This window comes from Mastomys coucha, unplaced genomic scaffold (genome assembly GCF_008632895.1).
Source record: "Mastomys coucha isolate ucsf_1 unplaced genomic scaffold, UCSF_Mcou_1 pScaffold4, whole genome shotgun sequence".
NCBI classification, from domain to species: Eukaryota; Metazoa; Chordata; class Mammalia; order Rodentia; family Muridae; genus Mastomys; species Mastomys coucha.
The window spans coordinates 42,268,227-42,292,176 of record NW_022196910.1 but is presented as its reverse complement, the minus strand read 5'-3'; the positions used below and the strand labels follow the sequence as shown (position 1 = coordinate 42,292,176).

At 38.9% G+C, this 23,950-nt stretch overlaps 1 protein-coding gene across 1 annotated transcript in view; it reads left to right on the top strand.

Annotated features, from left to right (window-relative positions):
• Positions 1 to 23,950, top strand: part of Tbc1d15 (TBC1 domain family member 15) — a 62,709-nt gene that overhangs the window by 14,656 nt on the left and 24,103 nt on the right. Inside the window, exons 4-9 of the mRNA XM_031350378.1 lie at positions 7,366 to 7,504; positions 11,620 to 11,830; positions 20,316 to 20,418; positions 21,604 to 21,801; positions 22,812 to 22,940; positions 23,450 to 23,553. Coding sequence (XP_031206238.1) covers positions 7,366 to 7,504; positions 11,620 to 11,830; positions 20,316 to 20,418; positions 21,604 to 21,801; positions 22,812 to 22,940; positions 23,450 to 23,553 — 884 coding nt within the window. The remainder of the gene's footprint in view (positions 1 to 7,365; positions 7,505 to 11,619; positions 11,831 to 20,315; positions 20,419 to 21,603; positions 21,802 to 22,811; positions 22,941 to 23,449; positions 23,554 to 23,950) is intronic.

The following is a 23,950-nucleotide window of genomic DNA, read 5'->3' as shown; positions in this document are numbered from 1 at the left end:
ATGCAGGGAAGTTCTTTGGAGCTAACCTAGTCTGCAGTGTCAGGATATATACCACCAGTTCAGTTTCAGTAGTGGCAGGATAGCAAACACGAATTAGCATGACCCAGCAGAAATAGCCGGACCTCAGTGTGCAAGTTAGCAGGAGTGACTAGGACCAGCAGGGATGCCAGGAGTTCTGCCGTGCCTCTCTCAACTCCATGAAAATGAGAGACCAGTGAGTTGCAAGGCTAGCTGTGCAAGCCCTATCACTGTCTGTTGGGTTGTATTTATACTCCCTCCAAACATCATGTGTCTACACCACCATTTGAGTCTGTATCAGGTGATATCACTCTGTCAGTCAGCCTGAGTCTGCAGGAACGACCGCCACAAGAAGTTTTTTGGTGTGTTTTTTTCTATGAAGCCAGGACAAAGGATGAGCATAAATGAATGGCAAGGCATACCAATGCATTCCAGTGTCACCCCCATCTGTCAGGTCCTTCTTAAGTGTTACGTGTCTATTTACGTGATTGCTTTAGCAAAACATCCTTTACTGGTGTCTGCTGTAGTGAAATGTTCCTTCATGTGTCTCCTTAAAATATCCTTTATCTATTTGTCTACTTCAGCAAAATGTGCTTTGACATAACTTTCTAAAAACTCCGTCTCCCTGCCCCCTTTGTGCTGGTACTCTTCCTCCCTACAGTAGATCCGTTTTCTGTGCGGCTCACTTAGTTTTCCCCTCCTTTCCACCATTTCCACTTTTCCCTAATATCCCCTACCCTCATCTTTAGTTACACACATATGCACACACATACACATGCACGTACAAATAAATGTTTGGAGTGATGTTTTTATGCACTACATACATAGTAAAGATTGGCTCTGCCTTATACAAATGCTGACTTTTGAATGGGCAGAGCTCTGATTGCAGGCTGGACTTTGGTATTGTTAAGTATCACCTGTCTCAGTGTTTTGTAAACATTCCCTCTTTTACCTTCTGACTGGTGTATTCCAAAGCTGATGGCCTATAGCAAAGGAAGGAAGTCCAAGTTTGGACTTTGAAGCAGAGATAGCCTCTCGGAAGGAGGTGGGGATTTGCCAGAGAGACCGGGAAGAAGCCAACCGGGACTAAGGAGCCCTAACTAACAAGCCACATGGCCTAATTAGAATAGAATAAATGGGTTAATAAGAACAAGCCTAGCTATAAAGCATAGGCATTTATGATTAATATGTCTCTAGGCTGTAATTTCGGAGTTGATGGTCCCAAAGAAAGTCCTGTGTCACAAATACACAAATCTAGGTTCCACAAATGAGAAAATATGCAAGATTTGGATTAGGGCACGTTTGAACTCTCTTTTGTATCTGTGAAGAAGTGGTATCTAAGTACAATCACATTTACTTTTGTATTCTAAGGGCACAGGACATGCTAGTCTGCCTATAGGCATTAGTAATTAGTACACCATTGTGGTTTTGATTCTTTTGTTTTCCTAATGAGTAACTTGGGGCATCTTTTCGTAAGATTACATGTGTATTTTCTTTGGATACGTAACTGCTTTTCTTTTTTAAAAAAATAAAGATTAATTTATTATTTATTTATTATAAGTACACTGTAGCTGTCTTCAGACGCACCAGAAGAGGGCATTAGATCTCACTACAGGTGGTTGTGAGCCACCATGTGGTTGCTAGGATTTGAACTCATCACCTTCGGAAGAGTAATCTCTGCTCTTACCCGCTGAGCCATCTCACCAGCCCACATAACTGCTTTTAAGTTCTTTGTCATTTGTCTTTTTTTAAAACTCTCACTGATGTAGAACTTGAACGTAACGTAGAACGTTATGTACTTAGAATGGAAACCAGGCTGGCCTTGAACTCACAGAGATCCATTTCTGAGTGCTGGAATTAAAGGCCTACACCACTACCATGCCCAGCCTTAGCCTTGATTATTTGTCTATCATCCATTCATCTATCATCCATCTATCCATCTTACCATCCATCCATCTGTATGTAACATTCAGTGCCAGAGGTCACAGGACAACTCCAGCTGGTTCTGCGGCTGCCACGTGGAATCTGGTACTTGAACTTGGCTCACCAGGTACACTGAGCTGTCTTGGGCCTATCTATTATTGACTCCTTGAAACAAGCCTTTTTTTTTTTCAATTTATTTTATGTGTATGAATACAGTGTAGCTGTACAGATGGCCGCGAGCCATCATATGGCTGCTGGGAATTGAACTCAGGACAGCCCCACTCCCGCTTGCTCTGGAGTAATACACTGGAACTTACTTTGTAGCCTCCCTGGCATCAAAGTTGGGGTAATTAATTGTTTTTCTTAGGTTGCTGAGTGCTAGAGTTACAGTTGTCTACCTTTTAAAGTCTTCACATGTGTAGACTGGTCTTCCAGTTTCATTCAGTGCATTTCTCCCAGAGCTTTCTCCCAAGCACACATTCTGAGCCATTGCTCTCAGGTGCTATGCACGTTTATCCTGAAGACTCTGTTTTGTTTCTTCTTTCCCACAGTATAACCTCACTGTCCTAAATACTGGACCTACCTGTTCTGGTTTATTTCTTTGCTTTTGAGGTGCTCCAGTGTTTCCTGAGAAAAGAGGTGTGTGGGAGCAAAGTGATTTCCTTAAAGGATATTTTATTATTTTTGGTTATGCATATCTGCATCTGTGTATGGGTATTTGTACATGAGTTGGTTCACTCAGAGTCCAGAGGTATTGGCTCCTTTGGAGCAGGAGTTAGAGAAGGTTGTGGGTCTCTTGCCCTGTGCTCTGAACCAATGTCAGGTGCTCAGCTGCTGAGCCATCCGTCCCTGCAGCCCCTAGATTTTCCTCCTTACACTTCTGCTTCTTTAGGAGCTAATCACCCTTCTGCCTAACAGTTTTGATCTGAAAACAAAATTTACTACACATTCTTTTTTAGTTTAATTTTCTAGCTCTCTAGGTTTAATTTTCTTTAGTGTTTCTAATCTCTAGGTTTGTTTTCTAGTGCAGTTTTGACTCAGAACATATTTTTTTAATATAATTTTTATGATTATCTTTGTTTCTAGTCTTCAAGGTACTCTGGGTAGTAGGCTTTTGTGAAATTTTTTCTAGATGTTTGGCGTGCTTTTAAAATATGTAAATCATTCTTTTAGTTCTGGTAAATATTCTTGAAATTTTTGGTAATTACCCCTTCTCCAGTTTTCTGTTTTCTTATATTCTGGAATTTTTTAGGCCATCTGGATAAGTCCTGTAATCTTTAAGAACTTTCTTTCCTATTCTTTGTTGCTTTTTGTCTATATTATTCTCTAGGAAAATTTCTTAGTTTTTTTTTTTTTTAATACATTTTTAAATGTATGTAGGTGTTTTGCCTGCTTGTATGTCTCCACACATGTGCGGTGTGTCCATGAAGTCCAGAAGAGGGCACTGAATCCCTGAGAATGGCTTATAGATTGTTGTCAGCCACAGTGTAGAGGCTGGGAATTGAATCTAGGTCCTTTTAACCACTGAGCCATTGGCTACATTTTGACTAAAACCGCTTTCCTTTCTGAATGCTCTCCTTTCCCCTTAAATAGATAGCATGGTGCTTATCACAGGTATGATATACATTTTGTTTCTGAAGAGTTTAAGGATAAGTCATGTGTATCCTCAGCTCCATGATAGTCTCTCTTTGTAGCCCTGAGCAGCCTAGAATTTGCTGTGTAGACTAGGCTGGTCTTGAATTTGCATTGTCTTTTTGCTTCTGCTTCTCAAGTGCTAGGATCACAGACTTGTTGCCTCCACACCCAGCATCAAGATGATTTAAAAAACAAATTGCATATAGTCTGTTTGCTCTGCATGGTTCCTCTTGCTACTCCTGTGTTTGCTTTGAACTCTGGCCTTTTGCTTACACACTTGTCTTGATATTTAGAGGGTATTGTAGTTTGAGGCTCATATTTATTTAGTAGCAGGTGTCCCAGCAAGATTCTGTTCTCTCTCATTATGACTACGCCTGTTAATAGTGGGGTTCTTCTGTACCTGCGTGGCCAGGCTATTCTCAGGTGGGAATTGCTAATGTCAGGTTTCCAGTTTTCTTGGGGCTAGCTCACTTTATCATAAAGGAAGTCAGGCTTGGATATTAGTGTTTGGACAGCTGAGTCGAATAAGAGACCTGGGAGTGTCGACTCCTTTATTATCTACATGGACTTCCAGGTAAGTCTCTTGTTTTCAGCAGTATACATGGTTTCTCCTTGGCCACAGTATGTTTTATAGCTTGTAGTGAAGTGTAAAATCCTTGGGCTGGCAAGATGGCTCAGTAGGCAAGGGTTTTTGCTGCCAAGCCAGATGACCTGTTTGTTCTCCTCAACAAAGATGGGGGAAAAAGAGAACTGACTCCCAAAAGTTGTCCTCTAACTTCTTTATGTGCACAGTTGCATGTCCGTACAGTCACAAGCATATTTAAAAAGAGTTTTAAAAATAAATATGAAACTTCTGGAGTTCTGTTAATTTTCCTACTTAAAGAAACTTTAAAATTTGTGTGTGTCTATGAGTGAGTGTGTGTAGGGGGGAGGGGAGAGGGACAGAGAGGAGAGACTGATTACTTGTCTGCATCTATACTAAGTGTTTGCAATGACTGTAGAAGCCAGAAGAGGGTGTCACTTGGAGCTGGAGTTACAAGTGGTTGGTACCAACTCATAGTGGGTGTTGGACTGGCCACCTCGCCAGCCTCAATTTTATTTTTAACTCATACTTTATCTCAATTTCTCTATTGTTTTTTAAACATACTGCTGCTTCTGCTCTTCTACTCTGCTCTTTTGCTCTGCTGCTTCTGAGCCTGCTTATGTTTGTAGGGCAAGTAGGTGTTGAGAGCCTTGTGGGGTGGGATGATTCTGAGGGCGGTTCTTTAGCTCTCCTCATTCTCATTGCTGCCTGTGGCTGTAGAGAGGAGAGGGCAGTGTGGGGATGAACAAAAAGGGCTTTCTGAACTGGGCTGGATGGTGCATGCCTCTAATCCCTGCACTAGGGAGGCTGAGGCAGAAGGGTCTCTTGAGTTCAAGGCAGCCTGGACCACATAGGGAAGAAAACTGAAGAACCCAACCAAACAAAGCCTTTAAGGTAGCTCTCTGAAAATGACATAAAGAAACCACCGTACTCTCTGTCTGCACTTTCAGGTAGTCTCCTCCTTGTGGGCTTGTACTTTCACCCTGCTCCTAATGATTCCCTCCTCCCCCTTAACAAAATTTACTTGCTCAGAACCTTCTTTCCCTGCTTAGTATATCTTTCTAGACTTTGTCTCTGTTTTGTATGTTAGAATACTTACCTTCTCTGTTAATTTTGGCATATTTGAGATTTTATACATAGTTTTGTTACTTTATTTAATTTATTTTTATGTGTTGAATAAATAGCCATGCTTTTCTTAAATATGGGGACAAACTTAAAAATGTGCTTTTTTTAGGTAATGGAACCATTGTAGGAACATCATAGGATATACTGACACAAACCTGGATGGGATATATCAGTCACCTGATGAGTCCTTTTGATAATACTCAGAGGACATTATAACACCAGATGTGTGAGCATAGTGCTATATAGTATATTTTAGAAAAGTGTTGTAAGTAGAATATGTTTAGACTTAATGACAAAAATATAGTCAGTGTGTAAGCATTGGACGTAGCCATCTTCATTATCACAGAGCTGCTGCCCACAGTTCGCTGTGCTGTGCTTTTCCATGACCGGCAGCATGTGGTCGACTTACTTACATTAGCATCGTCACATAAGTGAGAGCAGTTCCTTGTGCCACAGCACCAGACCTCTGCTAAGCCCTTGGAGAACAGCAATTTTTCAGTTCCATTTTAATCTTTTGGAGTCATTGCTCGCTCTCTCGCTCTCGCTCTCGCTCTCTCTCTCTCTCTCTCTCTCTCTGTGTGTGTGTGTGTGTGTGTGCAAAGAGAGAGAAGGTAGTTGTTTACGTAAAGTCATGTGATACATGACTACAAGTAAATTAGAAGTAAATTTTAGTATGTATCAGCCTTTAAGCTCTAGCTTAGTACTTAAATATCCACCCCCATTAATTACTTACCCTTCCATCGATGAATATTTTCATTTTTATGAATTCATCTACATTACCTCTCTGCAGGTACTGTTAAGAAGTACTAATGCCAGCAGTGTAAGACAGTCCATTTTCTCACACTTTCTTTTATGTTTGATATATTTCAAAATTAAATAAGTCAAAAATAACATCTTTTTAAAACATTATTTCTCCTGGTGTTGAAACTTTTTTCCTTTTTAAAATCAATTTGTTGCTTTTTGTATGTGTATGGGTGTTTTGGTGGTATCTACACCCAGGTCCCACCTGTGTACCTAGTGCCCAGGGAGGCCAGGAGAGGGTGATGGTTCACCTGGAACTGGAGTTAACGGATGGGTTAGCTGACATGACTAGGAATCAGACCCTGAAGAGGGGTGAGGCTTTTCTCTTGTCCATTTTATTTTTTGACTTCCTTGTTCAGACCATGTGTTTATTATTTTATTTTCACATTTTGTTTATCTTGTGTGTCTTTGTGGTTCTCACTCTCTCACTCACTCTCTCTCTGTCTCTGTGTGTGGTTGTGTCTTGTCTACGTGCATGTGCATGTGGAGGTCAGAGGACAACCTGTGGGAGTCAATTCTGTTCTTTCACTATACACATTTTGAGAATTGAACGCAAATTGACAGGCTCAGCAGCAAGAGGCTTCACTTGCTCCCGAAGCTCACCAGCTCCCATTTGTTTGCATGAAGTTTGTAGGAGTTCTTTTGTAGTCTGGCTGTTTCTCTTTTGCCTGTCATGGTTAGAATCTCAGGTTCACTTTAACTTACATATATTGTTCTTTGCACAGTAGTAGATGTTTGGTTTTATACTCTTTAAATCAAAATCATATACATCAGTATATGATGTTATATGTATAATTATGCTACATGTGTTTTATTTCAATTATGTGTATATAGATATGTTATAGCTATATATTGTAGATTAATGTTGCTTTTAGCTAATTTTTATTGTCAGGAAGTACATAATTAGTTTTGGCCTAAATACTGCAGTTAGTTTCCATAAACCTCAATCAGGGAACTGGATGCTCCTTGCCTCTTGCTTTCCTTCTCTTCTCATAAGATGGCTGCTCTGTTCAGACATCACAGCTCTGTACATAACAGGTCCATGAGGAAGTGAGGTGAAGCTTACAGTTCGAGCCAGAGCCCTTCAAAACCCCCAGTGGCTTGTCCATGGTGATTGGGAACCCCGACTACAAAGACGGCAAAGTGAGAGAGCAAGGAGGAGAGCTGGCTGGTGTCCTGCTGCCTGCCTGCCACAGCTTTTGGACATCATTCACAGGGCTCCAATGTTGCTCATTGGCATCTCCTAGCTTCAGACTTACATATTTATGTTATTGTTTCAGGACTCCAGTTCAGTTGTGGAGTGGACTCAGGCTCCGAAAGAAAGAGCTCCTCGAGGATCGGAACACCAGAACAGTTATGAAGCAGAGTGGGACATGGTTAATACTGTGTCATTTAAGAAGAAACCACATACCAATGGAGGTATGAATTAAACCTTTGAGGTCTTAAACTGAACAGATATGCAAGAAATGCTTTAATGTTCCTTAGCCATGGAGGATGATCTGATCCTTTCATGTGTGTGCATGATAACCAATTCTGTCCTGTTTTTATTTTTTGTTTTGTTGTGATTGCAAAAGAGGATTTAAATATACTCATTCTATTTTTTAGTTACTAATAGCAAAGTAAGAAACACAATTAAAAAATAACTCTGGGTGATAACTGCGCTTGTGAGCTCAGCACTGGAAGGCTGAGGCAGGAGGAGCCTGAATTCAGGGGCAGTCTGGCTATACTCTTAGTTCCAGTTCTCGACCTGGACAACAGAGCAAGACCCTGTCTCAAAAACAAAGTACTCGACACATGCTTTTCTTAATCTAGTATTTAAAAATCATGTTATTTCACCCTGAGGCAGCAGGGGGAGATGGAGTATACTATTAAACTGTACCATTCTGACTCAGTGTTTATTATGATTTTTTAGTAGCTCATTCCAGTGTCTTCCATATGTTCAGTTGCTATTCCCCTTTGTATATTTAAATCTGTATTTACTATGTGTTTACAGGAAGAACCAAGATAAATTGATACTGTACATTACTATGTCAGAAAAATAGCACATTCCACAGAATTCATGTATTAGCTCTAACTAGCTCACATGTGATATGACCAATGTATTTACGATTGCTTTTTAAATCAAAGGCCTGTGCCATCACCTCCCAGCAAGGAAATAACTTATCAGTGCACTTAATCACGCAGACAGTTCTGCTGGGACACTTTCATGTGTCTATATGCTTTCGCCTCTTTCCCCTGGTCTCTTGTTTTTTTCTCTGTGTAGCCCTGACTGTCATGGAACTCACTCTGTAGACCAGGCTGGCCTGGAACTCAGAAATCTGCCTGCCTCTGCCTCCCAGGTGCTGGGAGTGCACCACCACCCTGGTCTCTTTTCTAATAGTCCTAAGGAAACACCTTCTTTTTCCATCTTGAGATAGGGTCTCATTATGTAGCCCTGGCTGGCCTGGTGCCCTCTGAGAGTTTCCTGCCTCAACCTCCCCAGTGCTGATATTAAAGGCATATGATGCTGTGTTTAGGAAAATAATTTCTAAGAAATTGAATTTCTTGAAACATTTTATGAAGCATTTTAATACTTTATGTAAGTGAGTTTGGAGTTTTTAATTTTATTCTTTTCGCACATAGCTTTTACATTTTTTACTTTTTACACCCCCCCATGTATAAAGAAAAATTAGAGCACACTTTTAAAAAATAGATGATCAAAGCCTCAGTTAAAAACATTTAACATTATACTTCATATTCTTTGCTTTTCTAAGATAGGTGTATTGAAGTGGTTTACTTCCAGAAGAATAAACTTTTGTGGCTAGAATTCTAGCCCAATAAATTGATTGTCATATTGTTGATGTGAATTCTATTCAAGACATACAGAGACTCAGTGAACTGTTGTATTGTACATTTAGCTGTTCACTTTCCCTATTTAATGTATTGGAGGTACTTACATGTTCATGAGAACTAGTTTCTTTTTAACTTCTGCCTTAACAAGAAAGGACGTACTGAATTGAATTAGCTCTTGGACTCTTAAGTTTTCTCTCGGAGCCATTTCTGTCCAGTTAGCTGTTGACTGCAGAGGAACTTGCAGACTACGGTTACACTGCCATAGTGCAGATTCTTCTTGCATTTATTGAGCATGCTTTTGATTACCTCGTGTTCTAGCCACTTGAGATGTACCTAGAAATAAGAAAGGCACTTCCCCTCTCCCTTTATATTTATTTCTATTTGGACAGCCTTCCTCTAACTCCCGCATTGCCCTGGCTGCCCCGGAACTTGCTGTGTAGATCAGTTGGCCTCGAACTCTCAGAGATCCATCTGCCCGTATAAAGGCCTGTGCTGCCTGGCCTAAGGAAATAATCTATAAAAGTTGCATTTCCTTAGTATTTTTATGAAGTATTTAATATTTGTGTAAGTTGCTGTTCTCCTTAAGCTTGTATTTTATGGGAAGACTTGTGGACGTGAACTTGTAGTCGTTGTCATTGTCAGAGCTTTATGTGGGGAAAGTGGGGGAAACGCCTCCCTTTTATATTACACGGATACCTTTCATTAGGGGAAATCTGTATAAAATCTTTGCTCCCAAAATGAACAAACTCATGTCTTATGTAATATTGTTTGTGAAGTTTATTGCAGCTTCAGTTCAATGCAGTTGAGTACAATTGTATGTGTTGTTTGTTTCTCTTTAATTTGTCATTGTTGCTTCTTTATGAAAATTGTAATACTTTTTGCAAATACAGTAGCATGTATTCTTTCTAGACAGTTCAGGCATGTATATCCAGGTGATGAGGGAAGTCGAAACTTTTAGAAATAGTCTCGATGTCCAATGAACTTGTGCTTTCTGAGCTTTGTGCTTTTGAAACATGCAGCAAGTGGGTTTGGTACTTCATCTAAAATCAGCCTGAGATACAGTTCACCATTCAATCCAGTGTGGAGGCTGTGCAGGTCAGTGTATGCAAATATTACCGTAGCCTCTTATGTCAGCTCTCAAGTGGTACCTACTAGGAAATCTTACTGGAGATGATGGGATTGTGAGATCTCTAAGTATGTAGGAAGGTGACATACGTAGGAAGGTGACATATGTAGGAAGGAAATTAATCTCCTTTTTTGAGCAACTTTTGTAAGTATTATTCTGTGTATGATAAGTGGGATGGAATTCATAAAGGTCTTGAATAATAAGACTGATGTATCTAATAAAATAAGGCTTTTAAAAGTATATTGTTTTTCTTTTAGATTTCAGAGATATTGCATTTCTGATTTAAATTATGAAAGCAAAGTAACATTTTATATTAGAAATTACAAGTAAATACTTCTAATAAGAAAATACTTTTAAAATAGTTTTATGATTTCTTTTAAAAAATAATGTTTCAGTTGCTTATTAACAGTCTGGGCCTGAGTTCGTGGGCCTGAGGTCTCCTCTTCTGCAAATTCACTACAAATTCAGAATGTTGTGTTTTATGTAGCTGTGGTTTGAATTGCATTCTTACTTTAGTGGGGCTGGTTATGTGGTTTCAGTGGTGGGGTCCTTATCTAGCATGTGCAGTGCACAGTGTCCCAAGTTTAATCCGCAGCACCAAATAAACTGGGCATGTGATGTGGCACATGCTTGTAATTTTTTTGGTTGTGAGCCTAGCCTTTAACGGCTGAACCATCTCTCCAGCCCTGTAATTTTTTTTTTTAAACTTTTATTGCATTATGATGAGAAAAGTTACATGATTTCAATTTATCTGAATTTGTTAACATTTAAAAACATTTTAATTAAATAGAATTGAATCACATTCTTGTTCCCCTTTTGTACCACCGCTCCTCTCATAGACCCCCTTCAATACCTACAATATCTTTTTTGTCATATTCCTTAAAATTTATAAAATATTATAACAATAAAAATAAGTATTATAAAAGTTGTTTGATATAAAACAACAATCAATTTAACAGTCTTATGTAGATGCTCGTCTACAACAATAGTGAAAATACATTTCTCTTAATATAAATTTTAAATAACTTCAAACATTAACTGTATACTTAAAAATAATATATCACTACTAGTATTTTCTTAAATGAACATGAATATATAAAGTCTTTTTGTTTGTTTTGTATTTAGTAGAGTTTAAAATCTTGGTACAAGCCCAAAATAAGAACAATTTTTAGGCATTGGGTTTCATTGTAATAAGGCTATATTTCAATGACCCTCACATCACCAAAGGATTTTACCTCCATCGTCACATGCTTGTGATTTTAGCTTTCCAGAGTTGGAGGCAAGTGGATCAGATGTTGAAGGTATCCTCATTACATCCTGCCTTCCTCATCCCATTTTATTCTACACTGCACTTAGCGTATTTGAATTTGTTTATAATAGGACAGCTCATTTTAAAAGTAGTTCTCTTGAAGAAATTTTACATGGCCATTTCTACTGTAGGTGAGAACTGTAGTAATAGGAGTGTACAGTGTGTCCCTGAGTTAGACAGATAACTGCTAGGCAAATGTGATGAACACTCTCAGTACCTTTTAAAAGGATAAAGAAAGATATTTTGCCGCATTTTCTTGTTTTTAAGATGCTCCAAGCCATAGAAATGGGAAGAGCAAATGGTCATTCCTGTTCAGTTTGGCAGACCTGAAATCAGTCAAGCAAAGCAAAGAGGGTATGGGCTGGTCGTATTTGGTCTTCTGTCTAAAGGATGATGTCGTGCTTCCTGCTCTGCACTTCCATCAAGGAGATAGCAAACTACTCATCGAGTCTCTTGAGAAATATGTGGTATTGTGTGAGTAAGTACCAAATTATTTTCTACTTATTTAAGCAGGAATGTTGTATTAATCCCAGGGCAAATTGTTTACTTGTCACTGAGCGTCAGTGACCTGAGGACTCATGGTTGTTAGTGCACACAGGGACATTGGCAACTTAGTTTTTGCATTAGTGATAGAATAACGTTTAGTATTTTGAACCTAAAACTTTTTACCATTTTTATTAGCTTTTTCCATTTTATAATACCATTTACATATTGTTGTGCCTGTGTGCACTTGTGGATGCATTATGCAACGGCATGAAGGTCATTGGTTCTCTCCTTCTACCATGTGAGTCCCCAGGATTGAACGCAGGCCGTCTAGGTTGACAGCAGGGGCCTTTACACTGATCCATTGTGCTGCCCCAATATGTTCTTTTTGTTTGTTTGCTTTTGGGTTTTTTTTGTTTTTGTTTTTGGGTTTTTGGGGGTTTTTTGTTTTTGTTTTTGTTTTTTCGAGATAGAGTTTCTTTGTATAGCCCTGCCTGTCCTGGAACTCACTCTGTAGACCAGGCTGGCCTCAAACTCAGAAATCCGCCTGCCTCTGCCTCCTAAATGCTGGGATTAAAGGGGTGGGCCACCACTGCCTGGCTGCTTATTTGTTTTTTAAGGGAAAATTAGTCCAATAATTTAATAACGATGCCTTAGTAATTATGAATTATGTTTTTCTTAATTTACCTTTATTTTTATTTTAAATACACAGTTTTATATGTAAGATTGGAACTTTAAATCAAGTAATTCTTCTTTACAAAATTGTAAGTTGGCAAATAAGGCCCTCTCACGTTGTGAGCGCTCTGTTTCCTCTCTTCTCTTCCTGCTCTTGTTCTCAACAAGCACTGTTTTGGGTGTTACTCAGAAAAGACTGTCCTGATCACTGGATACCCAGTTGTGAATGAAGCAGGCTTGTTCGTGGGCCTCTGAAATGGGATGTCATGAGTGAAGTGACACGCAAGTGACAGCAGTGAAGATCAGATAAAGGAAATGTAAGGCTTGGATAGACATGGGAGAGCTTTAACATACAGAGAGGTCAGTGAAGGAGCAAAAGGACTGCAGGTCCAAGACAGCCCTAAAAAAGCTTGAGCCGTTAGCATGAAAGGATGGAGAGATTCCGTAAGAACGGAGAGAAGAGTAGAACATGCCACAATCTCAGAGATGGTCAGTATCACAGACCTCTGAAGTTTGGAGCAGGGAGAGAGGCTCCAGAGTTATAGACAAGGCGCTAGTGAATAAATGCTGCCGGACACAGGAAGGATCGTGCAGCCATCTTAGCAGGTTGTGCAGTGAGTCAAAGTGGCTTGCACTAGGAGATTGACAGGTAAGATAGAGCTGTTGGACAGTGTTTATTAGTGGACTTTGTAGCAGCCTCTCTCCACTCTGCATGAGTCAGACTTTAGCGGAGTAGGCTTAGCTTGCTTTTGAGAACAGGCCCTTGCTCTGTAGCCTAGGTTGGTCCTTCCTCAGCTTCCAGAGTGCTGCAATTATAGCTACACATCAGTGCATGGCTCAGAAGTAGACTTAGCTTTAAGCTTTGTTTTAAATGTGCTATGCTAAGTGACCTGCATTGAAGAGGTATACAGAGGTCAAAGTGGACTTAGAAAAACATTTGAAAGATGTAGGAATTTGAAGGTTTCCTTAGTGCAACATCACTTTGGTGGTTGGTGAAACTGGGCCTTGGCATAGTGTACACGCGCTCCCTCCCCTCCCCTCCCCTCCTTGTTTGTGTGTGTGTGTGTATGTGTGTGTGTTTTGTTTTGTTTGATATAGGGTCTTAATGTAACCCAGGCTAGCCTTGAACTTGATATATAGTAGAGGCTAGCCTTAAATTTTTGATCTTCCAACTTTTACCTCCCAAGTGTTTGGGTTACTGGTGTGTTCATATATTAAACTTTATCACATGACATAGTGTCCTTTATTTGAACCACATGGTTTTTGAGTTCCTGAAACCACCTAAACTTTCTTTTTCTTAGGTCATTTCTTATATTTTTGGTTGTGAGCCTAACCTTTAACGGCTGAGCTATCTCTCCAGCCCAAATCTTTTTTTTTTTTTTTTTTTTTTGAGACAGGGTTTCTCTGTGTAGCCCTGGCTGTCCTGAAACTCACTCTGTAGACCAGGCTGGCCTCAAACTCAGAAATCCACCTGCCTCTGCCTCCCAAGTGCTGGGATTAAAGGCGTGTGCCACCACTGCCCGGCCTTCTTAGGTCATTTCTATACACTATTGGTCCTGTTCAGAGGAATCTCCTTTTCTAGTTTCTGAAGTCTCAAGTTACTGCTTTCCCAGAGTGACTTTCCTGAATTCTTCCTCTCCCACTAATGCTCATTCTGTTTCTTCTCCTCCTTACTTAATTTCCTTGTTTGCTTTTCTCATGCCACTGAAGAGGATAATTTTGTCTATTGTGATGGCTAGTTTTATATAAACGTGACACAAAGTAGTGTCATTTTGGAAGAGGGACTCTCAATTAAAAAAATGCCCAACAGATAGACGTATGAGCAAGCTTGTAGTTCATTTTCTTTTTTTCTTTTTTTTTTAATATTTTTTTAATATATATTTATTTATTTCATATATGTGAATACATTGCTGCTGCCTTCAGACACACCAGAAGAGGGCATCAGATCTCATTACAGATGGTTGTGAGCCACCATTGCGGTTGCTGGGAGCTGAACTCAGGACCTTTGGAAGAGCAGTGAGTGCTCTTAACCACTGAGCCATCTCTCCAGCCCCTGTAGTTCACTTTCTTAAGTGATGATTGATGTGAGAAGGCCCAGCTCAACAAGGGCAGTGCCACCCCTGGGCTGGTGGGCATGGGCTGAGCCAAAGAGGTGGAGCAAGTCAGTGAACCGCACCCTGCATGGAAGGAGTCTGCACCAGCTCTGCCTTCAGATCTGCTCTGACTTTTCTCTCCTCCCTAAGTCGCTTGTGTTCATGGTGTTTTATGATAGCAGTGAAACCCCAAGATACCGCTTTATTAATTTTTTTGTTTGTACCGCTCTAGAAAAGTAAACTTCAGAATGCTAGAGATGGTATCTTGTTTTTATGTTTCCTTGTTCCTACCCATAATGCCTAGTATAATATAGATATCCAGTTAAAGTTGAATGAATAATAGATGATAATTATGTTTGATATATACTTTTGAAAGAATAACAAATATTTCTGTATAATTCCAAAGAGAAATTGGGAGATTGGTATAATCTCAGGTCATAGATGTTTTTATACTAGATGAGTTTTAAAATAGAAACACTTAGTGCAGTGGCTATTCCTGGTTGTCATCTTGACCATATCTGGAAAGAACTACAATCCAGAATTGGAAGGCTCCCCTGTGATCCTAATCTGGAGGCTGGGAGATACAGTTTCTGACCTGGATCTTAGCATAGAGATCTTGAGGCACAGTGGTTATGAATCCCAGGAGACTTAAGGCAAGGAGATCTCTGAGTTGTAGATCATCTGGGACACATGATCCCAGATCCAGGCATGGTGGCACATACCTTTAATCTGTACCACACCTTCTGCTGGAGACCTACATAAGGGCAATGGAAGAAGGAGAATTCTCTCTTTTTCACTTGCTTGCCTGGTGGGACTGAGCAACTAGATCCTTGGACTTCCATTCATAGCTGCTGCTGACCATTGTTGGAAATTTGACTACAGTCTCTAAGTCATCAACAAATTCCCTTACTATCTAGAGACTACCTGTAAGTTCTGTGACTCTAGAGAATCCTGACTAATAAACTTAGGTAATTGAATGTGTCTTGGTTGTGTTATAAAGGCAGTGTGTAAACAGGGAGGAAAGGTGGAGTCTTCACAAACACTTCCCAATAGCTTCTGTGCCATTGTCAGGGAGATGGAAGCAAGTGGCTTTGTAGTTTATGCCAGCATGGTTTGTGCTCACCTCACTTGTTGTATAATTGGGCACAGAAAAGCACATTCTCTTTGGTAAGAAGATCCAAGAACGAGGAGGGGCCTGTAGAGTGTTACAGCAGCCATGCATTGCATTCTCCTGTCTTCTAGATAGGTCTCCGGGATGTAGCACTGCTACTTGCTGGAAAGGGAGCAGTGGTCACAAGAAATATGGCTCCTGCTTTTGTGGATTGTATAGCATTGTAGAGACCATCTGCTTTGTTTGCTTTCCCCATTGCTGTGACAGAGTACTAGACAAGAGGGACTTGAGGCAGGAGGAAGGGGTTACAGTCTGCCTTGTGGAGAAGACATGGGAGCTGAAGCCTGAGCAGCTGCTGACATTGCTTTTGAGTCAGAAAGATGAGGGGATGGGCACTTGAGCTCAGCGCAGTCTCCTTTTTGTTCAGTCCAGCCCCAGCCCATGCAGTGTCCTGCTCTTCCCACCTCAGGCTAACCTGAAGAATCCCTCACTGGTATATCCAGAGGCTTGCCTCCTAGGTCATTCTAGATACTGTCATGTTGACAGTGAACATTAATCATCACACCAACATTAATGAAATAAATAAAAAATTTCAGTTGTAATAAATACTGCTTTCCTGTCACAAATTATGCTGAATTGCAGCATACATTATAGCTCCACAGAAATACACAATGAATATAAGTAGCAGAAAAAGATTTTTCAAATAGTTACCAATATAAAAATTCATAAATTTGATCAACTATACATATTCAGGATATCTTCCCAACTCATTTAGACTATGCAGATAGTAACAGATAACCCCCACAAACCTAATCTTTGTCTCCTATGTTATTCCAAGTTCTATTAACTTGACAAAAAAGACTTACATCTCATCCTAATGACAATAACTCCTTAAGTATTGACCTCCCAGTGAGCAGGGCCTCAAATGGATGAATGCCAGTGATCTTGAGACAGACTGATATATAAAAGCCAGAAAGATGTAGGCCAGCTGTGTATTCTTTGCTGTTTCAGTTCCCTAGCTAGCTTCTTGGTGCTTACTCTTTCTTAACGGTTTTCTGTTCTAGATAACCAGTGTGGCATTAATTGATGTAGTAAGCTTTTATTTATTATCATTTAAAGCTCTATATTCACTTGAAGAAAAGAATGTAGTTGTTGAACTACAGATAGGAAGAAGAAATCATCATATTACCAACATGTAACTACGAAAACGTTCCTGGAAACTCAAGTGTTTGTTAGGATATGTGGGAAGCATTTTAATTCTATTGAATTATTTTCTATTTTAGGCAGTGGTTTTTTTTTTTCCCATTAATACATGAATATCTAAGTAGTAGAACCTTTTTCTATAAAAGCAAAAATGGCTGCATTATCATATCACACTAACCATTCACAAGATTAGTTACTACAGTTTGTCACTGTGAATATTCTATAACATCGATTTAAAAGTAGTTTATGTGTGTAGGTGTTTTGTCTGCATGTTTGTATGTGTATCATGTTTTTGCCTGGTGCCTGTGGAAGCCAGAAGGAGGGCATCAGATCCCCTGACCTGGAGTTGCAGACTATTGATAGCTGCCATGTGGGTTCTGGGACTCAAACCCAGGCTCTTTAGAAGAGCAGGCAGTGTTTTTAATAGATGCGCTATCTCCCTGTCTCTACATTGACTTTTTTCTTTAAATTGAGTCTTGGTTGGTGTTGGTTACAGTGCTGTTGACTGTATTTCATTAGTGGTACGTATTTATTGAACAATAACAGTATAAAATAGCTACTGGGTCAAATCCACACACAAACACTGTTCACCTCCTATGGTTTCCGAGTCTGTTGGGTTCATGTTGGAGCTGGGAGGTACGTCAGAATTTTTAGGTGATATACTTAATACTGCAATTTTTTCCCATTAGCTTTTAGCAGGCAGTGGTAGAATTGCTGGTGCTAACATCACTTAAAGCTCATTTTAGTGTGGCATTAAGTTTTAAAATCTTTTTTAGCATGAGAGATTAGCTTCCCAGAATACATACTTTGAGAGTAAATCAGTGTGATAACTTGGCAGTTATACCCTGTTATGAAAGCCAGTCCTTTCCAGTGAGGTTGCCTAGTAGTGCTCGCCCATGCTCACTGTGCTTTCTAACCCTTTGATGACTCCTTCAGGTAGTTGAGCCTTACATTTCTTCAATCATTTCCCAAGAAGGACCTGCAATAGCCATCAGGGAGTGGACAGGATTAAAAAATGACTTAGGGAAGATTTTGTGGCTGCTGGTTTGTGATGCAGTTACATCTCCTGTGGTCAGGTTAGGGGTCACAGTGATACTTTGGAGCTGTAGAGCTGGCTGACTCCAGTAGCTAAAGATTGCACATTTTATTCCTTTCCTGTAGATCAGGCAGTGCTTTTATGACCTGGCCTGCAGGTCCAGTAATTCGGGGGAACGAGGAGGGTCACAACCTGTGAGTAAAGAATGGGCGAGAGACGACAGGACTCAAGGAAGCATTGCTTGTCAAGAGCCGTTTACTTGGTTGAGGAGAGCATATTTAAAGCAAAAATCTTGGAGGGAGGGGGAGAGGAAGGAGGGAGAAGGAGGTTTACAAGGGGAGGGGGAGAGGAAGGAGGGAGATGGAAGGTTACAAAATCTTCTGGGGTTGAGCTCCGGTGTGACAGGTGGGGAGGGGGTGGATGACAGGTGGGGAGGGTGTGCATTTCCATGAATGTTCTTTTCCCAGGGCCAAGCCGGATCCTTGTGATTGTCAGGCAGGATGTTAATCTCAGGGTTCTCAATTAGTTGGGGCAGGATGTTTCTCTCAGCAATGCAGGGCCAGCTGGGGCAGGTTCAGCCAAGTGTCATTTGGTCCCCAACACTTTTACTTTCATTTTTAATTAAGATTTTAAGTGACTTGATGTAATTTATTGTTAGAAATAAAATAACCCTGCACCAGTAAATGCTGTGCTAGAAGGAACAGTCCCTATTCTTGAGCATCACCTGCTTTTCTGGTGCACAATTCAAAGTTGGCCTATTGTAAACATGACTTGCTATAAGAGAATCTTTGGTTCTGCATTTTGATCACCTGCCCTAGTTTCAGAAAAACATAATGAATGAAAATGTAGTATGTTTTAATTGCTCCCCTGTGATGGCTTGTATATGCTAGGCCCAGGGAGTGGTACTATTAGGAGGTGTGACCCTGTTGGAATAGGAGTGTCACTGTAGGCACACTTAAGACCCTCACCCTAGCTCCCCACCCCCATGATTGTGCCACAGTGTATTAGCTTCCATTGTCTTTCAAGAATCCAGTGTTGTTTATAACCATGTTTGGAAAAGATCCTGTTTTGGATTTCATATCCCCTTTAGCATTTCTGCTTTATCCTGTTATGTTAGAATCAAGACGAATCAAGACGAGATAACTGTTATTAAAGATCTTATCTCAAACATTTGTAATAAACTAGAGGCGTATTGCAGCAGAAACATTTAGTTTTTATTTTAAACATAGAACATTTACAGATTTATTGCAGCTAACTTACTAGATCATAAAACAATAGAAAAAGACTGGTTAGTTTGTCTGATTCTGTGGAATTAGATGTTTGTTTGGAAAGCACAGTGTTTATTCTGTGGTTACTAAGAAGTGTGGAAAGAGACCTGTTCTTTGACCTTTAACAAGAAAACTAGAACTGTATGGTCACTGAAAATTTATATGTATGTATGTATTCTGTATGTATGCATGTATAGTTATGGTTAGCATCATTATCAAAGAACTTTCATGTTTTCTATTCTTAAACATTTTGTATTGTAATACTAACAAGCTGTGGAAAAAATTTGGGAACAATTTCAAAATGTGTTTCTTATTTTGAACATATTACATACTTGAATCCTACAGTTTGGTTTCATTCATTTTTATAGCAAAGACATATATTGTAGACTTTTCTATTGTAATTTTTATCTAAGGATTCCATTTCATTGTAACATAAGCATCTTGACTTTCCCTAGAATAAAATCATAAAAATATGTTTGTTACATTCCATTTTAAGATTTAATACTTTGATTGGCGAGATGGCCCAGTAGTTAAGAGAAATTGCTCAGTAGTTAAGAGAAAGTACCCAGGCTTAGTTCCCACAACCCACACATGCCCACTCCCAACCACCTTTAATACAGTTTTTCAGAAGTCTGATGCCCTTTTCTAGCCTCTTAGCACCAGGCACACATGTGTCCTGTATACATACATTTAAGCAAAATGCACACACAATAAGTTAAAAAAAAAAAGCCAGGCAGTGGTGGTACATGTCTTTAATTCCAGCACTTGGGAGGCAGAGGCAGGTGGATGGATCTCTTGACTTCTAGGTCAGACTGATCTATAGAGTGAGTTCCAGGAGAGCAGAGGCTATACAGAGAAACTGTGTCTCAACAAACAAGCAAAAATTTAGTACTTCATGTTTCATGAAGTTTTATAGTTCTAGGTATTTGCCAATAGGAAATTTATTTACTAGGAAACTTCTAGAGCTAGAGGTTTTTTGTTTTGTTTTGTTTTGTTTTGTTTTGCTTTGTTTTGTTTATGCACTAGAAATTATTCAGGAGATAATTCAAGTATTGTGGTAGTAATTTCTAAAAAATCTCCATTTCTATTTACAGGTCATCACAAGATAGTAGAACACTTCTTGTCAATTGTCAGAATAAGAGTCTTTCACAGTCTTTTGAAAATCTTCTTGATGAACCAGCATATGGCTTAATACAAGTATGTTGTTATAGTCCTTAGATGTATCCTTTATCTGTATATCAGTTTTGATTCTGTCGTTTGTATCCTTATCCCCTGGTCTTGGCCAACAGAATGAGCAGGCATGTGTGATGTTGATGGTACGGCATTGTGTGGTCTTACAGAGTAATAATTACTATTGAGCCAGGTTTTTCCTTTTTCATAGTGCTGAAATAAGGCAGCAGATTTTAACTATGCTTTTCATTCATGTGAAGGATCACAGAGTAAGATAATTCATCTTAATGATTAGTTTAGAAAAAATAGCAATCTGAATTTTTGTTTCACTACTCAGTAGGCAGTGTGGATATTATTAGGATGTCTTTGATGGTTCAGTGTGTTTCACTAGAGTCTTGCTTTTGACCAGACGCACCCACTGAACTCCTGCAGACCCTGAGAGTTGTTAGCCCTTCAGTCACTTGCACACATGCCGGAGTGCTTACTAGGAATCTGGCACTTTGTTTTGACTTTGGCTGTGTAAAGAGTAACAACATAAATGGAGAGTTCAGAAAGGAGTAGGACTAGAGGATCTTCTCCTTAAAGAAAAAGGTCTTCTAAGGAGTTATTTAATAAACAACTGTTTAGTAAATGTAAAATAGCAGGCTTTAGAAATAACGCTAGGACTGGACATAAAAAGACTTTTCTGTTTTCAGGGAAGCTCTGCCCTAGAAATGGTTTTGACAGGAGTAGCTAATGGAATTAGATTTAAAACATCAGCTCTTACCTAAATAAATTTATCTGTCAAATATTTTGTATTAGTGTGGTAGTGCACACTTCAAGAAATACATATTTGGGTTTTTTTGTTTGTTTGTTTGTTTGTTTGTTTTTGTGAAGGCAGGCCTGCTAGACAGAAGAAAGCTGTTGTGGGCCATTCACCACTGGAGAGTAAGCCCTGTATACATTCTGTATGCAGATTGAATGAAGCCTGCAGAGCATTTGTTGATCAGCAATTCAATCAGTAGCATTAATTTGTCATTTATTATGCTATTTTAACTAAATGGTTTAAATTTAAGATTTCTTTCTAGAAAAAACCCTAAGATAATCATAGAATACTCTGTTTTAGCTCTGATTTTTCTCCTTTTAAAAGCTTTGCTTTTTTGCCACTTACGGGATAATTTGTTCCTTAATTTTTTTTAAATTAATAATGCTAATATTTTTTCTACTACCTAGAAAATTAAAAAGGATCCTTATACAGCAACCATGGTAGGATTTTCCAAAGTTACAAACTACATTTTTGATAGTTTGCGAGGCAGCGATCCCTCTACACATCAACGACCACCTTCAGAAATGGCGGATTTTCTTAGTGATGCTATTCCAGGTCTAAAGATAAATCAGCAAGAAGAACCAGGATTTGAAGTCATCACAAGAGTGAGTAGAGATTAATCTAGTTCTTAACATTATAGTGGAAGAATGCATAGTGAATACTACAGAAAACAAAGCTCCCTTTTCACATCTGATTTCTGCAACCCACTCACAGTAGCTTGGTTTGCTTATTTGTTCTCATATAGTATATGAGTATATATATATATATAGTATATGTGTATATAGTATATATCTCTTCCTTAACGCCTCATCTTCTGTGATGGCTTTTTGGTAATAACAAAGAAACTGTTTTGTGGAGTGCAGAGAAGTAAAAGGAATGCTGGGTTTGCCTATTGCCTGTTAGCTTTTTGTATAATTGGCCCATTTCTATGTAGGTGTCAGAGGCAGTTTGACATGACTTAGGGCTTTTGTTCGCCTTACAAGTCTTTACTAAGACAGATGGGTTTGGGCCTTGAATGAAAGCAAATCTTTATATAATGTTCAACAAGGCTTTTGAATTTGCTGCAATTTGAAGCTTGCTCATAATTTCAAAATTGTAAATTTGTAAGTTGTTGAGCTTAATTAAAGGCTTTATCTTTAAATAGTATTTTAAAATTACCAGCATCTATTAACTGAATAAAAACAGTAGAAACTGCCAAGTAGAATGAATGAATCATGAATCAATTTTGAGAATTGCAAACCTCAATTTGTAAGAAAAGCTAATTTTAGAGTGTGATAGTGGAATAATTATATATACTATCTCTTAATAATATACCATTTGATTTGAGGGTTTCATAGAATTGATGTTGAATGATTTTTACTATGTAATTGAAGATGTAATGGCAAAACTATTTTAATGACAAATACTTTCAGTCAGTGTAGTTTCTAAATTTATTCTACAGAGGGGAAATGTGTGTAATGCTTGCCTAATAAAGCTCATTAACTTAAAAATGAAAAAATAAGGAAGGATATGAGGAACATTACAGCTCATACCTGAGAAACAGTGTCTTAGTTTTTATTTATGCCTTGATTTCATTTACAGATGTTTAGAAGTACTTTTTCTTTTCCTGTTCTAGATTGATTTGGGAGAGCGACCTGTTGTTCAAAGGCGGGAACCAGTGACCCTGGAAGAATGGACCAAGAGCCTTGACTCTGAAGGAAGACTCCTGAACGTAGAGAGCATGAAGCAGATGATATTCAGAGGGGTACTGCCTTTCATGCTCACTGTATCAGGGTTGTGTTGGCTTATTTCTCTTGCAGGAAGAATTGACTCTCATTTCTTTGAAAGATAATAAAATTTCTGTATTGAGTGGAAGAGTGGGGTGCTTACAGTGCCCGAGTGCTGAGTTTGCAGATGTCCATAAATCTAGAGACGATAATTGTTCTTATTTTGTTGTGTGGGTTCTATGAGGAGTCTATGAGTAGTCTTATAAGGACCTCATGCGTACCCAGTAAGGTTGACCGTCTCCTCAGCCTACTGTCCACTGTGCAGTCTACTGTATGCTTGTTTTTTGGCAGTTTGGTAACTACTTACATCGTCAGGGTCTAGACATAAGAAATATGATAGTATACATTGAATTATTTTGGGATATAAAACTTAGATACTAAGTTTTTCATTTATTTATATTCAAATTTTTGTGAGCTTTGGGTATTTTTATTTTGTTTTATTATTGTTTTTTTTAACTAATGTGATTAATGTGAATACTTTCTTTAGGGTCTTAGTCATTCATTAAGAAAGCAAGCATGGAAGTTTCTCCTGGGATATTTTCCTTGGGATAGTACCAAAGAGGAAAGAACTCAATTACAAAAACAGAAAACGTAAGTAAAACGATGCCTTTGTATGTTTACCAGAGAAACTCAAGTAACTCACCCATACAAATTAAGTTTTTATGGGAAGATTTGGAGGAGACCAGGAAATAGAAGGACAGTTACATTTCATTGTCTCAATTTAAAAATTAGAAGCAGTGTAATTGTTTCAAACCAGAAACACTTATTTCGAAGGATCTTGTTATAACTATGCTTGTGATATGTAAACACAGTAGAATGTCCGAGTTTCCTGTGCTAGCTTTGCATAAAGACAACTATTTAGATTACATTAAAGTATATTACTCATTTCTATTGGTTTTATAATTTAATTAAGAAATTGTACAAGAAGAAGGAAGACCAAAAGGTAGACATTTCATTCCTTCTTAAAAGGGGGAATCAAATACCCACG